The 16,151-nt window shown below is 38.7% G+C and overlaps 2 protein-coding genes across 4 annotated transcripts in view; one reads left to right on the top strand and one right to left on the bottom strand.

Annotated features, from left to right (window-relative positions):
• The window catches only part of LOC101671717, a 35,837-nt gene extending 31,476 nt beyond the window's left edge, over window positions 1-4,361 (bottom strand). Inside the window, exons 1-2 of the mRNA XM_045067822.1 lie at window positions 4,117-4,361; window positions 3,826-3,930 (exon numbers count right to left, since the gene is read on the bottom strand). Of these exons, the coding sequence (XP_044923757.1) occupies window positions 3,826-3,922 (97 nt within the window). The 5' untranslated portion in view covers window positions 3,923-3,930; window positions 4,117-4,361. The remainder of the gene's footprint in view (window positions 1-3,825; window positions 3,931-4,116) is intronic.
• An 11-nt stretch (window positions 4,362-4,372) lies between these two features.
• Window positions 4,373-16,151, top strand: part of SRP54 (signal recognition particle 54) — a 42,468-nt gene continuing 30,689 nt past the window's right edge. The window contains exons 1-3 of one of the 3 annotated variants that reach the window (XM_045067821.1): window positions 4,373-4,635; window positions 9,621-9,757; window positions 14,396-14,506. In XM_045067821.1, the coding sequence (XP_044923756.1) occupies window positions 14,429-14,506 (78 nt within the window). In that variant the 5' untranslated portion in view covers window positions 4,373-4,635; window positions 9,621-9,757; window positions 14,396-14,428. Of the gene's footprint in view, window positions 4,636-9,620; window positions 9,758-12,236; window positions 12,380-14,395; window positions 14,507-16,151 lie in introns of those variants that run through there. The other 2 variants (XM_004773349.2, XM_004773350.3) reach the window with 2 other exon arrangements.

Raw genomic sequence — 16,151 nt, forward strand, 5'->3', positions numbered from 1 at the left:
GGTACCAATTTGCTCAGTATACCTTTTTAGTTTTTGAAGAAACAATCTATTTCTGTTACCACATGTAATTGATAACTTTCATAGATTCATATGGTTTCAATAAAGCCTGGAATATCTTTGTTATATTGATACTTCCTCAGTGGTAATGCAATATGGAACTGGGGCAGTATGCTGTCTGACAAACGTAATTAGAAACTGGGGTTGGCTTTTTAGATTTGCAGGAATTTCAAAGGACTTCTAACAGCTCTGTAGTTTTGCTCACAAACATGTCCAATTCTGGTCAGTGAAGATATACTTAAAATACAGGATACAGTAAAGCTTCTAAAAGCTTCTGGTCAACTACTATTATCTTCTTTAAGCATTAATTTTAATTTTTGATGATTTTATTAATCTTCTTAAAGCAAACCCTAATTTTCTATCCTTTGCAACTTGATTCTTACTAGGCATTCTTATGGGCTATGGGCTTGACTTTCTCATTTGTATTTGCATATCCAAGAAAAATTCAGAAGCTTCAGAAAAGCACTGTTAACAGCTGTTCCAATGTAGTTTTTAAATAATTTTTAAAAAGATTTTATTTATTTATTTGACAGAAAGAGAGATCACAAGTAGGCAGAGAGGCAGGCAGAGGGCGGGGGGAGTAGGCTCCCCACTGCGCAGAGAGGCGATGCAGGACTTGATCCCGGGACCCTGAGACCATGACCTAAGCCAAAGGCAGCAGCTTAACCCACTGAGCCACCCAGGCACCCTTTTTCTTTTCTTTTTTTTTTTTTTTTTAAAGATTTTATTTTATTTATTTGACAGAGATCACAAGCAGGCTGAGAGGCAGGCAGAGAGAGAGAGAGAGAGAAACGGGCTCCCTGCTGAGCAGAGAGAACTCGATCCCGGGACTCCGGGATCATGACCTGAGCCCAAGGCAGAGGCTTTAACCCACTGAGCCCCCCAGGCGCCCTTTTTAAATAATTTTTGAGGAGGCTCTATCCCAGGGTAGAGTGAAAGCAGAGCATGAGCCCATGACCCTGAGATCAAGACCTCGAGCTGAGATCAAAAGTCAGTGGCTTAACCAACTGAGCCACCCAGACATCCCCCAGTGTATTTTTTTATATGCTTATTGGGGATCCCACTTGCAATTCTGGCTCTTAGCTCCCTTCACTTTATGGAATGCAGTCACTCTCCCATACTTTGAAATCTAGATCGAGAGCCCACTTTACATACATACAGGAAATAGAAGAAAACAGATGCTGTGCCACAAGATCAGAATCAATCAGCTGAGATCCTGCTGTATTTTACTCTTTTTTGGAATGGGGTGGGGGAGGGGTGGGTATCTTCATGTGCTTTGCCCCTCAGACTTGATTCATCTTCCTATATTAGTGTTCTTTGTTTCCTAGACCTTTGGGCCTATGCTGTACCCAAGGTAAAATGTAGGCTCCTATCTTTATTTCTTCTAAATCTTCAGTTTATCAGGCATTGACATGTACTTGGCTCTGCCTTGGTCCAAGCTTCTGGTTCTACCAGCCTGATCCTAAAAGACCTCAGGTCTTGGTGAGATAATCCCACTCCTTCAGAGATCAAGAATATTATTCTTTGTTTTGTGTATCTAAAATTATTGTGATTTTACCTGTAATGTTTTTTAATTTCAATAAACTATGAAACTCAAAGCCAAAGTCATACTCAGTGTCTATTATTGTCTCCTGCTATTCCACTAAATGGTAGAAAAATTTAAGGAGAATTATAATTACTGAAGGTCAATATGTCAAAAAAGTGAGATATTATGCAAGTGCTTTAATGCTAGAGATAGAAGATATTTTCCTAGAAAAAGGACACTGATTAGGAAAATAGTAAGAATCTTTTGTGCCCTATTTAGAGCCACTTCATAAAACGGTATACTTAGTTTCAGCCTGAGAAGATGAGAAAGTTCTGGAGATAGATGGCAGTGATCTGAACAACATAAAAGTATTAATGCCACTGAAATGTGTACTTAAAAACAGCTTAAAATGGTAAGCGTTAGTTATACATTTTTTATCACTTGAAACAATATACTAGTAAGTTGTCTTTTAAAGATAGATGTTAAAACACTCCGTTTTAAGTGATACCCTCATTTCTTAAAATATTCACGTTAATAAATATTCTCAGAAACTCAGGTTGTTTTCTAAATCATTTAACAAAATGCATGAGCTTCTCTGACTACAGGGTGTGCTGGAGAAAGGCACAGAAAGTGCTTTGTAAGAGTAAAAAGGTACTGTTTAACCAGGGATACTGGGTCTTCATTTTTCCCGAATTATCACCCAAAACATCCTTGCAAGTTTTCCTGATTTTGAAAAATGAAGTTCTCAAACGATGCCTCTAAAACTGGAGATTTAGATTACAAATGGTTCCATAAAACTGCAATCTTGAGGGCAAGGATATTTTAGTTAATTGTGCAATTGCCAGAACCAGGCAGTAGGGGGCATTTTTGTAGGCACTCTGGGGTTTCTGGAGGAAGTTTTTGTTCTGAGGAATGCAGAAAAAACCTTGGAAACTAGCACATTGTATAATTAATTGGGATATGATCGATAAAACTGGCAATAGAAGGTTTAATGAAAAGACAGGAGAGGGGCGCCTGGGTGGCTCAGTGTGTTAAGCCTCTGCCTTGGGTCAGGTCATGGTTTCAGGTCCTAGTCTTAGGGTCTTCAGATCAAGCCCGACACTGGGCTCTGTGCTCAGCAGGGAGCATGCTTCCCCTCTCTCTCTCTGCCTACTTGTGAACTCTCTCTGTCTAATAAATAAATAAAATCTAAAAAAAAAAAAAAAGACAGGAGACTCAGCAATTCCTATCTTGAATCTTGCTATGTGTGTACGTATGAAGTTATCTGTCTGGTTTTCTCTACTTGTCCAGCCTAAACTTCACTACCAGTTGTCCAAGTTAATTTCAGTTTGGCATCTTATCTAAAACAATCCCTCCAAATGTGCAATAATAATAATACCCCAACCTACTGATTGACTCTAAAATCACAAAGAAAGAGCGTTTTAGGAAGAAGTCAAGTTTGGAAGTCATTAGCACAGAGGAATATTTCAAGTCATGGGTCTGGATGTAAATAAACATAGGATTCAACGCTGAGAGGTACAGAGGCATAGCCTCGGTTGGCACAGCTCCCAAACAAGGAATATCCTATTTTCGTGTGCTTCACCAGGCCTCACATTGCCAAAACAGATCTAATCATTCTTCAATAAACCTACCTAATCGCTTCATTTCCTCGATTCTAACTTGCGCCTTTTATTATTGTTAATTCTACGAACAGTTTAAAATCAGAGTCTTCTCCCTATTCCCACCCCCTTCTCTCCTTTCCCTCACCCCCGAAAAACTATCAAATCGACGGTCCGTTTTACAATTGAGAAAATAAGTGCACTAGCCAGCAGGTAATTTCACTTGCAGGGTTTTGTAAAAGCTTCCTGCTCCACAGCCCGAAACTTCTTTTGCAAAGTGCTTTTTCAGGTAGTTTCTTCACAGGTAGTCCGAAGTTTGTGGGGGAGGGGTGGAGGGGCAAAATCCCCTGCCCCTTCTTTCCCCTCTGAAAAGGCTTAGCTACAAAGAGACTCTAGGGGCTTGTCTGAAGCCTGCAGCGCAGTCAAAAACAACCGAGAGCCAGCTGTTCCTGCACCCAATCCCAAACTGGGCTCTGAAGCTGCTAAGGTTTGCGATGTGCCCCCATCAATCAGCCCTGTACTCGAGCGGGGACCAGCACAGCGACCCCTAGGAGGCTTTCGGCCTCACCCGGTGTGAAGTCCCCAAGGTCAGCGCCCATAACACATCCTTGCCCCAACCCCTTGCGTCTGGCTCTGGTCGCTTACGGGTAGTTCGCATCCAATCGAGCAGCGCTGGGAGGTCTGCGGGAGCCACCGTACGCAGCAGCTGCAGGACTGCTCGCCTCGCGGAGCAGAATTCCATGCTGAAAGCTGAGAGCAGCCGAAGGGAAGGCTCGCACTGCGCACGCGCAGGCCGAGACGGGTTTCCACGCCGGATCCGACGCCGCGGAACCCGCCTCTCTGAGCGGCGAAATTCCCAAGCCCCGCCCCTTTCTGGAGTTCTCCCGTGCTCCCGGGGAGGACTCCCGGCTCTCTAATCGCCCCTCCAAGTCTCACCGCTCCCCTCTTAACTGGCCGTGCACAGCCTAGTCACTTTTTCTTAAAGCGACTTATCGAGGTCGAAATTCTTTACGGGGATCGCATCCCCAGAGGGCGTTCTATCTTGCCACTTCGCTGTCGCAGAGATTAAGCGATAAGAAAACCGAGTGTCAAAAAGCCAATCGAAGCAAAGAAACCTCTCTCAATAAACCTTTTCAGTAGAAGTACGGAGAGAATGCGGCAGGTGACCCCGGAAGCGGAAGTGTATCCTTTTCATGAAAGGCTGGACTTCGGCGAGTGGTGACGTTTCCTCATTGGGCGGAAGGTTCGGTGGCAATCGTCGGTCTTCCAGCTGGTGGGAGTTGGCGTCGCGGTGCTGGGCGCCGGAGCCCCAGTTTGTATAGTTTGGGAAGTCGGGCTGTGGGGTCGCACCTGTCTGTCTGATCCTTGCTTTCCTTGGTTTCCTCCCACGGCGCGGGGGCTTCGAGAAAGAATCCCCGGCCCCTTTGGGCCACAGCGGTAGCGGTGCTTTTTGCGGTAAGTGGCTTGCTTTTTCCCGCCCCCGACCACGGACTGGCAGCTAGGGGCAGCGTCAGCTCTCCTTGGGGGCCGGAGACCCCGGAGGGAGTCGGCTTCCCTGGCCACCGGCTCTCGTCACCGAGACTGAGGTGCACTGGCCCTTTTTCATCTCGTGTGTCCCATCGGAAGTTTTCTTAAAAGATGCACTGTGACCCTTTTAAGTAGTTTTCAGATTTACCCGAGCCAGATTAGGTGTGGGCAGTTACAGGCCTGAGTCTTTGCTTTGCTCTCCCGATCAAGAATTTAGATGCGGCTACTTCTCCGAAAACCTTTTGGCGTGTACCAGATTTTATTTTTCCGTGTCCATTGTGCTTAACACGTTGTCCTGCATATAGTAGGCGTTTCATAAATGAATAAGGGATATCAGATTAGTGCCATTGATGACTTCAGATACACTGTTGGCTCTCTCTGCATTTGCCATTGTTGACCATTTCTTGAAACTCTTTCCCCAGTTGGTTTTCTTGATGCTGTTCTCACCTAGTTCTTTCATATGCTTAATTCACACTATTTATTTATTCCTATCTATAAGAATACAGAAATGAGTGATACAAACCCTGTCATTGAGGAGCTAACAGTACAGTGAGAGAGAGGCATATATATACACATTAAATAAGATGAGTAATGAGAAACTCTTAGAAGGTATAAAGAGCTATGAGAGCTCTGGGAACCCAGATGAGAGTACTCCTTGGAAGATTTGTGACCCTGAACAAGTTTCTATTCCAGTTCTATTCTATTCCAGCTTCAGTTTCCTCATCCATCTAATAAGCTTATTATGGGGATAAAAGATTAGATGATCAGTTTCATGCAATGCCTGGTATATAGCAGTGTTAATGACTGAAGGGAGAGGAATTATTTCTCTCAAAACTCTTTCTCTTGGTATTTTCATGTGGTCAGTTAATATTTTCTAATTTGATAAACACATCTTCAGGCCCTCTTTCAAACAGATTATTCCTCTGACTCCACCTAACTGGAAATTCTGGACTTACCACAAGAATTTAGGAAGATAAATAGTAGCTTCCTTTTTTTTAATTGATTTTCTTCTGTATGCCTTTGGAGAGGGAAAAGGGTTAGTAAGGGCTTCTATCCCTTTTAATTATTCTTTTTGGTTGACTCCTTTTTGTTGGCTCTTCGCCATCTCAGGGTCTTTCAGAGGCTGCCCTTGAGACTTCTCATCTACATCCTTTGCTTCCATGGCATTATCTTTGTATGCTAACCATTTCCAAACTTCTCTAATTTCTCTTTTTTTCCCTGTAACTTAAGTCTAATGAGTGATACAGTTCTTTAGTTTCTGCAAATTCAGTAGGTCCCAAACCAAACTTACTACCTCAACTTTGCTTTTTTCCCCCCACTTCTTTCATTATTATATATATGATATATAAGGGCTTTAACTCCTTGTTTGTACCTGAATTTTGTGATATTTGTATGTTCGATTTGAAAAACAATAATAAAATGAACCTCTATGTAGTCATTATCCAACGTTAGTAGGACATTACAAAGTATTGTAGGAGATGTACTCAAAATCCCAGTTTAGTAGAACATGACAAATACGACCTTACAAAACCTTAAAACCTCTTAACTTTTTGTCTGGTTACTCTTTAGGTTTCAAACCAGCTTCTTTTTTGTCTTCCCTTCATTCATTGATGGTATCCCTTGCCATCCGGTTACTGTTTGAGACCTTGGAGTCACTTTTGCCTTTTGTTTCTCCTTCACTTCCCACAACTATTTGGTCAGTAATTCCTGTAGCCTCTGCTTGGACTTGACTTGATCTATTCTGCTTTCTGCTTCCCTGATTCAAGCCCACATGCCTCCACCAGGCTAGTTAGTGTGTCTTTAGTCTCCTTGTTCTCAAGTTTTTCTCCCTCCAGTGTACTTGCTATGTTGACTCTAATTTTTAAATTATGAAACAGATTTTTCTTTCCCTTGTTTCCTTTGAGGAGTATTATTTCATGCAGTGATTTTTAAGCCTGGCTGCACTTCAGTGTAACCAGTGAAGTTTTTCAAAATATAGATGGCTTGTTTTGCCCTCCTAATTAAAGAATTTAAAAGAGGCCAGCCACTTCCTCCAAAACCTCGTGATGGTACTATCCTTGGACATTTTATGATTGAGTATTTAATTTTCAGCAGATTGGTGTTATGTACATGTACCTGAAATAACAAAAACAGCATATACCTCTTATTCCTTCTCTTCCATGCTTTCATCCTGTGATCTTTCCAATTTCAGGACAGGCTATTGCCGAGGAATTCTTTTGACTTTGTTTTAATCTTGGTAACAGTTTACGTAAAGATTCTTGTTATGATCGACCTGATAGCCAATAAAGTATCTTAAGTGATTCTCATTGTTTTTGGGTTATTACCTCTTGTTGAATTTTTGGTAAAAATTGAATTTTCTGCTATCAAACTATGAAATGTTGCATTTTTTCTTTTTTTTTTAAATATTAAAAGGAGTTTTAAAATTTGGAAGCAGGTTATTTAAATGAAGAGAGAATTTTCTGGTACTTCTTGCATAGTTAAATATAATCTTCGGTGCAGAAGTAAAGCTGTTAAGTCAGTGGGTGGTATGATGTATAATTGATCTTTTGAAGTCAAGAGAGAAGTCTTGTCTGTGTTAAATTGATGTAATTTGTTGATTTGGAGTTAGAACTTTTCTCAGGCTGGGACGATTCGTGGAACACATAGTACGTATTGAATGAATGAATGAATGAATGAATAATTAAATGAGTTCAAGTGGCAATTCCATCTCAATCCCCAGTGTAATATCACTGTATTTCTCACAAGGAGCACTTTTTTTTTTTTTTTTTTAAGATTTTATTTGTTTATTTGACAGACGGAGATCATAAGTAGACAGAGAGGTAGGCAGAGAGAGAGAGAGAGAGAGAGGGAAGCAGGCTCCCTGCTGAGCAGAGAGCCCGATACAGGACTCGATCCCAGGACCCTGGGATCATGACCTGAGCCGAAGGCAGCGGCTTAACCCACTGAGCCACCCAGGCGCCCTCTCACAAGGAGCACTTTGAAAAATAATTTTCCTTTTGATTTTAAAAAACAATAGTCTTAGTCATTACCAAAAATTTGGCAATTACAAAATGATATAAATAAAAGAATAAAGATTAATAATTGTTAATCATCCAGAAATGATGAATGTTATTATTTTCTAACAATTTTACTGAAATAAAATTCACATGTCATACAGTTCACCTAAAGTGTACAATTTAGTAGTTTTTAGTGTATTTACAGAGTTGTGCAAGCATCACTGCAATCAATTTTAGAACATTTTTATCACTCTATGGAAAAACTCATGCTCACTAACAGTCACTCCTCATTTTCCCCCAACTCTTGAGCCCTAAGCAACTTTCTGTCTCTATAGATTTACTCTTGGACATTTCATATACATGGAATCATAGAGTATGTGGCTCTTCTGTCACTCGCTTCTTACAGCGTAATGTTTTCAGTATTCATGGTGTAACATGTTATCAGTGCTTCATTCCTTTTTATTATCAGGAATTCCATTTTATGGATATTTGTGGATGTGTGTCTTACTTTCTCTTGGATGTACCTCAGAGTGGAATTGCTGGGTGATATACAGTAACACTGTGTTTAACATTTTGAGGACTTGCCAAACTTTCCAATGGGCTGTATGCCGTTTTACATTCCCACCAGCAGTGTATGAGGGTTCTGATTTCTCCACAGCCTTAACACTTGTTATATCTCTTTGACTATAGCCATTCGTGTGTGTGTGAAGTAGTATCTGGTTGTGCCTTTGAGCTGTATTTCCTGGGAAACGAATGTTATTTTTTGATATTTGTTTATAGACAAAAATGGACAGTATGTGCAGTTTTGTATTCTGCCTTTGCATTTAAGCATGTTTTTAGCATTAGCAAGCTTGTTTACAAAAGAATTTCCCTCATTGCTCCTTCCTTTTTCATTCCCCAAACCTTAATTCTTAGTGAAAACTTGCCTAAATTATATGCATAGAAAACAAAGTCTATGGGAACGTAAACCAAATTGGTTATCAGGGGACAAGAGGGTATAAGATTAGGGGAATTATAATTTCTATCTTCAGTATTTCTGTAATGTTTGAATTTTTACACTGATTACATATCTTCCTGTAATCATGAACATAAATTATTATGAATTATTTCCTTGGAGGACTAAGATTCAGAATGAAAAAATACTTACATATTTAAAAGTCATAATTAACATTATATTGTCATTCAAATAGAATAATTTTAGCAAATAAGATGCATATAGACCACTTGCTTAGGTAAATTTACTTCTGTGTTATCCTGGAATATGACACATATACTACACGGAAATTAAATATATATATATACTTATATATATACACATACAATATATATGGACTTAGTATTATAGTAAGGAAAGCAAATATTGGTTTGGGCTTTTGACTAGCTTTTGGAAAAGTACATAGTTTAGAATTGAATTTTCTAAAGGTATTTACTACTAATAATATATTTATTTAGTTTTTTAGTCTAATATTGATCCAATAAGTTAGTCACTGACTAGGGCTTAGAAGAACTTTTTTAATAGGGATTTTCATTGTGATAGGATTTGAAATCTCTAGTCATTGGGATCTGTTTATATGATCTCCAGGCAAGTTTCTGGCAGGAATATTTATAATTGTTTATGTAGAGGAAAGTGGCTGTTTGAACACTGTAGCTCCTGTTGAGTAATAGAATTATAGGTACGTGTAATTGGCCCTAAAGATTCCTGGGGTCGTTTCTAGGTAATGGGACAGTAGCCTTAGTAAAGTTTAAGAAAAGTTCCAGTTTACTTACACTTCAGGTAGTACAATAGGGAGATCCAGTTGGTAGCATTCAAGGAAGCCAGGAAGTTAATATACAGTTTTATACTTATTGTCTCATTTAACCCTCACAACATCCCTTCAGGGTCACTACCTTGATAATGGTATTATCTCCATTTTGCAGGTGAGGAAAGGGAGGCTCAGAGAGATTAAGTAATTTACTCAAAGTAACACAGCCAGTATGTAGCAGAGCTGGGATTTGAATCCAAGTCTGTCAGACTCCAAAACCCATGCTCTTTCCAGTACTTCACACTGCAGCAGGTAAGTATGATACTTGGCCTTGTGTTTGCCTTATCAGGGCACCCTAGACTTAGGCCTATTTCCATTACCTCACTATCCAGCTCCTCTTAGATTCCTGTTAGAACATGTGACTTGGACATAGCTCAGTCCTTATACATCCTGATTGCAGTGGTCCTGATTGTCAGTTCTTTCTGGACATTGCAGTGATTCTTCCAGGAAGAGGAGTGTGCATTTTTGCCTTCAAAATATGATTTCCTGACATTGTAATACAGCAACAAAATTTGTCCTGGAGTTTGCCAGCAGGGATATTCAACCCTGTTTTTGAAAGTGTCATTCATACTATAGGACCTAGGATTGTGTAGCCAGGAGACTGTGGGAAGTCATTTTGCTTTTTTTTCTTTTTTTGTAGGGAACACCATTCTCTAATCTCTAACCTACTTATATCATAAAATTGTGAGGGTGGAATGAGATAATAGATGTTAAACTGTATAAAGTACTATACAATAATTTACCCTTAAACTTTTCCAACAGCCCCATCGAAGTAGAGATTCCTCTTTTGTGAAATTCTTGTATACACTGACTTACTTCCATAAACCTTTTTAGTTGAAAAAGAGAATTTTGAGTGAGTGTGCTTGAATTGTAAATTACTCCAATTTGAGATATAGGGTTAACTAGTAACATTAAAAAGGATGTTCTGTATTATAGTATGCATATTAGATCAAGGTGAGGCTATTTTTAAGAATCTTGTTAGAAATTTTTTTTTTTTTTTAAGGGAAGTTCTAGAAACTTACACTAAGTAATGGCAAATGGATATTTGTAGTTGTACAATATCAATTACCTAGGTCATTGACTTTCTTTTGATTTCATTGGTTTATATTGGTGGTCTTTTTTTTCTACCTCTTCCAATTTTTTTTTTTTTATATATATAATGCATTATTTGTTTCAGGGGTACAGGTCTGTGATTGATCAGTCTTACACAATTCACAGCACTCACCACAACACATACCCTCCCCAGTGTCCATCACCCAATCACCCCATCCCCCTCACCTCACCCCCAGCAGCCCTCAGTTTGTTTCCTGTAGTTAAGAGTCTCTTATGGTTTGTCTCCCTCTGGTTTCATCTTGTTTCATTTCTTCCTCTTTTCTCCTATGATCCTCTGCCTTGTTTCTTAAATTCCACATGTTGGTGAGATCATAGGATAATTATATTTCTCTGATTGATTTATTTCACTTAGCAGAATACTCTCTAGTTCCATCCATGTCATTACAGATGGCAAGATTCCAATTTTTAATGGCCGCGTAATACTCCATTGAATATATATACCCCATCTTTATCCATTCATCTGTCAGTGGATATCTGAGCTCTTTCCATAGTTTGGCTTTTGTGGGCGTTACTGCTATAAACATTGGGGTGCAGGTGCCCCTTCATATCACTACATCTGTATCTTTGGGGTAAATACCCAGTAGTGCAATTGCTGGGTAGGGTAGCTCTATTTTCAACTTTCTGAGGAACCTCTTTACTGTTTTCCAGAGTGGCTCTATGTTACTGGTCTTAAAAAAGATATTTGTAAGGCCTTTCATAACTTTTGTTCCCCATCTCCCTTTGTTCCTATAGTCTTAAATACATTCATTCATAAAGTTCATTTTTAATAAGGGCTCAGTATATACTGAGGAGACATAAAGCAGTGAGTTCATAGGAGGGAGCAAAAGAGGCAAAAGTCCCTGCCCTCATGCAGCTTACATTTCAGTTGGGGAATAGATATTACAGACCACAAACAAAATAAGTAAATCATAGTTATTTGATAATGAGACAATAGAAAAAAATAAAGGGAAGGGAGACTGTGCATTTAAACAAGTGATAGGGAAGCCCTTATTGAGAGAAATTGCATCTAGACAGCAATCTGAAGGTGATGAGGCAGGGAGCTGTCTTTCCCCTTGTCAGCCAGGGGGAGATCATGCCAACCAGTACAAAGGACCTGAGGTAGTAATGTGCAGGATCAACAGTAAGGAGGTCAGTGTAATTAAAATGGAGTGTGTGAATTTGGGAGTGCCTTACAGTCCATTTTGCATTTTGAGGACTTTACCTTTGCATGAAATAGGAAGTCATTGAGTTTTTGAGGAGAATCCTAATTCAGGAACACATCCTTGGAAATTGCACAGATAATATCCTATAAATAAAAGGTATTACTAGAGATCATTATTCCTTTATGGAAATGTATGTTTTTATAAACAGGCAAATATATAAAAAAATGTGCTGCCAATAAGTACTTACGTGAGGAAAAATGTATTAGAAAACTTCACAGAAGTATTTTTAGTTTAAAAGACCAGTCAATGTAGGAAGATAGGTTTATTTTTAAGAGTTAACTAATAATAGCTTTTTAAAATGGAGGATGATGTGTTTATGACGTGATCTCTAAAATAGTAAATTGTGGTGTCATAATGAGGATTATATCACTCTGGGTAACACGGTGGCAAAGGAGATGAACTGAAACATCTGATTCTTATTTTTTGCCTCAAGAATGTTTACTTAAGCAATAATAATTTAGTATAACGAGTATGGGATAAGAAATTAAAAGTGCTGGATCTTGTCTGTGAAGTAATTGGTCTTTCAGGTGAAGTAACCATGTAATGTAAACAATTTATGGTAAGTACATTTTTTTTCAATTCCATCAAGTTGTTAGTAATTTTTTAGGTTCTAAATTACCTAGTTTTACCTGAATGGAAATGTAGTGTCTAATTTAGAGCTCAGCCTGGAACATCTCTTTGCCAATGATAGGTCCTTGAGTGCATTTCCTTTCCTCCATTTCCTTTTGACTCCCCTCCTTTTCTCTTTCTCTGTTTTGTTTATTTAAATTTTTTTTTTTTTTTATTAATTTGACAGAGAGAAATCACAAGTAGACAGAGAGGCAGCCAGAGAGAGAGAGAGAGAGGGAAGCAGGCTCCCTGCTGAGCAGAGAGCCCGATGCGGGACTCGATCCCAGGACCCTGAGATCATGACCTGAGCTGAAGGCAGCGGCTTAACCCACTGAGCCACCCAGGCGCCCTCCTGTATACTCTTTTTATAGGAATCTAGTCTTGATTATCTTGGTTGACTAGATTAGTTAACTCGGAAGAGTTACTAACATTGTTTTGAACACTGAGCTTTTCTGCTGATTTTGCATCTACCAGATGTCTGATACTTCTTAACCTGGTTTCAGGCTCTTCACAACCTGTATTTCCTTTTAATTAGCTAGCCACTGTCCTGACTAGAATATTTTATTTACTGCCTTCCAAATAATACATACTTAGTAATCTCTTAAGTTCATGCATAAGGCATAAGTATATGTATATGTATAGTATGTATAGTATGTCCCATGCTTTTTCTATGTCTCCGTTTCTCCTCATGCCTTATCATTTTCTTTCAATTCTTTTTTGTCTTCTTCTCTTATGCACGTTCTACTTATATTTCAGGATCAAATTCATATTCAAACTTCTCTGTAAAGCTTTTTCTATCTACCTGAGCCTGTGTTTTCTTTCTTTGAATTTTTACAGAAATGGTCATTGGCAATTGATCATAAAGTTTTATTGCAGCTTTGAACTAGTACTTTAGCGGTATTAGTCAAGGGTCTCCACAGAAACAGAACAATAGGATGTGTGTGTGTGTAAAAAGAAATTTATTATAAGCAATTGGCTATGTGATCATGGAGGCTGACAAGTCCCAAGATCCTCCAGGTTGGCAAGTTGGAGACCCAGGAGAGCTGAGTGAGTGGTGTAGTTCCATTTCAAAGGCTGACAGGCTTGAGACCCAGGAAGAGCTGGTGTTTCATGTGAATCTGAAGGTAGAAGGAAACCAATATCCCAGTTTGAAGGCAGTCAGGCAAAAGGAATTCTCTTTATATTTATTTGCTGCACATTCCTGTGTCTTGTCTTGCCTGTTAGTAGGTAAGCACCTTGAGGTCAGGGACTCCCTGTCCTATTTGCTTGCTTACCATCCATGAGTCCTTGCATGGTAGAAGGACTTCGATGTGGTAGGTGCATCTGTATACTTTCTAAAACCATAACATTTTAGAGCTGGAAGGGCCTTTGAGGTTATCTTGTTTTAGAGTTGGGGAATCAAGAACTGCTTTAAAACAGGAAAGTCAGTAATATACCCCTTTATTTGGGTGTTAGAAGAATAAGATGAGCTAATGTAATGTGTGTGAAAAGTGAAGTGTCTTATTAATTAAAACCTTTTTTTTCCCTTTGGCTTAGAGCATAAATCAATATAGTTTACAGAGTCCTTTAATGTAATTGGACAATATTTCTGGGTAGAGATTTCACCTTTTTTCTTCCCTTATTCATATTCACATATAGTTCCAAAATGTCCATATTCATATAGATGTTTGGATCTGAGATTGTATCATTATTGCCTCAAAGCATTTTATCTGAATGTTGAATTTGCTGATTTGTATAGAATATTCTAATTAGGTATTCAAACTCAAGTCATCATAACCAATGAGTAGCCTTAGCTTTTGGACATACGTATATTGAGGCTGCAGATTGAGGCTATAGAAGTTGAAGTTATAGTATCTAAACATTATAATAGTTTAATTTTAATTAAATACTCTTCTTAAGAAGTCTTCAATTATGAAAACCGGTATTGATTATTTTTCAAATGTTTTTATTTAATGTTTTTCCTTAGATTTTCTTGTAATCACATCTTAAAGCCTTCAAGATGGTACTAGCAGACCTTGGAAGAAAAATAACATCAGCATTACGCTCATTGAGCAATGCCACCATCATCAATGAAGAGGTATGTAAAATGTGTGAAATACATATGATTGCACATCATTACTACATCGGGACATGAATTATTAGTAATCTCTATGTTTATATTTGTTTTGATGTAGATTTAATAACTATAGATAAAAATTTAAAGCTGGATACACTATATGGTGTTTTTTATTGAGTTGACTATCTTACTATTTTACTTTCTATAAAGAATTATAAAAAAAGGAAACAGAAACCCCCCAAATCTTAACTAACATGTAAAAATGGCATACATTTTTTGTTTTAAAAATGGCTTAGAGGGCGCCTGGGTGGCTCAGTGGGTTAAGGCTCTGTTTTCGGCTCGGGTCATGATCTCAGGGTCCTGGGATTGAGCCCCGCATCAGGCTCTCTGCTCAGCAGGAAACCTGCTTCCCCCTCTCCCTCTGCCTGCCTCTCTGCCTACTTGTGATCTCTCTCTGTCAAATAAATAAATAAAATCTTTTAAAAAAGTAAAAAAGGCTTAGATCTGGAGACATTGGCCTGAAACTTCAGTGTCCTGCTTCTTTCTTCTTGGGTAGGCATGTGCGCATCTCATCTTTTTCTCCTTCACTTTTATTCCGCTTTCTCATAGAAGGCTGGTATTTTCATGTTGTCTACTTTGATTTTCTCTGAAATCCTCATTCAGTTTTTTTGCTTTTATTTGTTTTTATTATTTAGTTTTTGTAAGCTGACTCCTTATATGGTATCTGAAGTACTCTTCCTCCTGGCACTCTTGTTTTTAGTTTTAAATATTTCTTTTGGGTCCCCTCCCTCCTCAGAGCTTTGTACCATTGCTTTGCTACTGCTCATTAAACCTTTTACTGCCCAACAAAAAAAAAAAAACCTGTTATCCAACCCCCCCATACCTTGTATCTTAATGATTTGTCAATTGAAGAAGATGAGAGTCCCCAAGTATACTTTATATTTGTGGTACCAATGGGACAGTACTGAATTTGGTTTTAGAAGACCTCGTTAGCCACCTGCTTAGTAGCTTGTGATAGAAATCTGGGCAAGTTAGCTTCAGATTCCTTAATGTATAAAATGAGAAAAACAGCATTTATCTTACAAGGTGCTTTTAAGGATCTAAATAAATAATAGATTAAAAAAGTACTTTCTAGGGGCACCTCGTGGCTCAGTCAGTTAAGCATCTGACCCTTGATTTCAGTTCAGGTAATGATGTTGGGTTTGTGAGACTGAGCCCCACCTTAGGCTCTGTGCTGGGCACAGGGTCTGGTTGGGAATCTCTCTCTCCCTCTGCCCCTCACTGTTCCTCTCTCTCCCTCTCTTGAAGGAAAAAAAAGTGCTTTCTAACTTGGAGGTTTGGAAAATAAAATTTTTTTTGAACTAAAAAAACTTTTATTCTAGTGTATTTAATATACTGTGCTATATTAAATATAGTTTCAGGTATACAATACAGTGATTTGCTAGTTCTGTACCTTACTCAGTGCTCACTGAAAAAAAAATCTAATGTAGAATTTGCTATCAATACCTTAATAAGTTAATGGTATTAAATAATTTTGGGACCATCTTTGAGTTCAGCTAGTCCAGCCTCTCAGTTAACAGCAACAGGAAGTCAGTTCCACGTGTTTATTTTCCAAAAAGCCAGGATTAGTATCTTTTTTCTAATTCCTCATCTGGGGTTTTTTCTA

This window comes from Mustela putorius, unplaced genomic scaffold (genome assembly GCF_011764305.1).
Source record: "Mustela putorius furo isolate JIRA1106 unplaced genomic scaffold, ASM1176430v1.1 tig00003898_pilon_pilon_pilon, whole genome shotgun sequence".
NCBI lineage: Eukaryota > Metazoa > Chordata > Mammalia > Carnivora > Mustelidae > Mustela > Mustela putorius.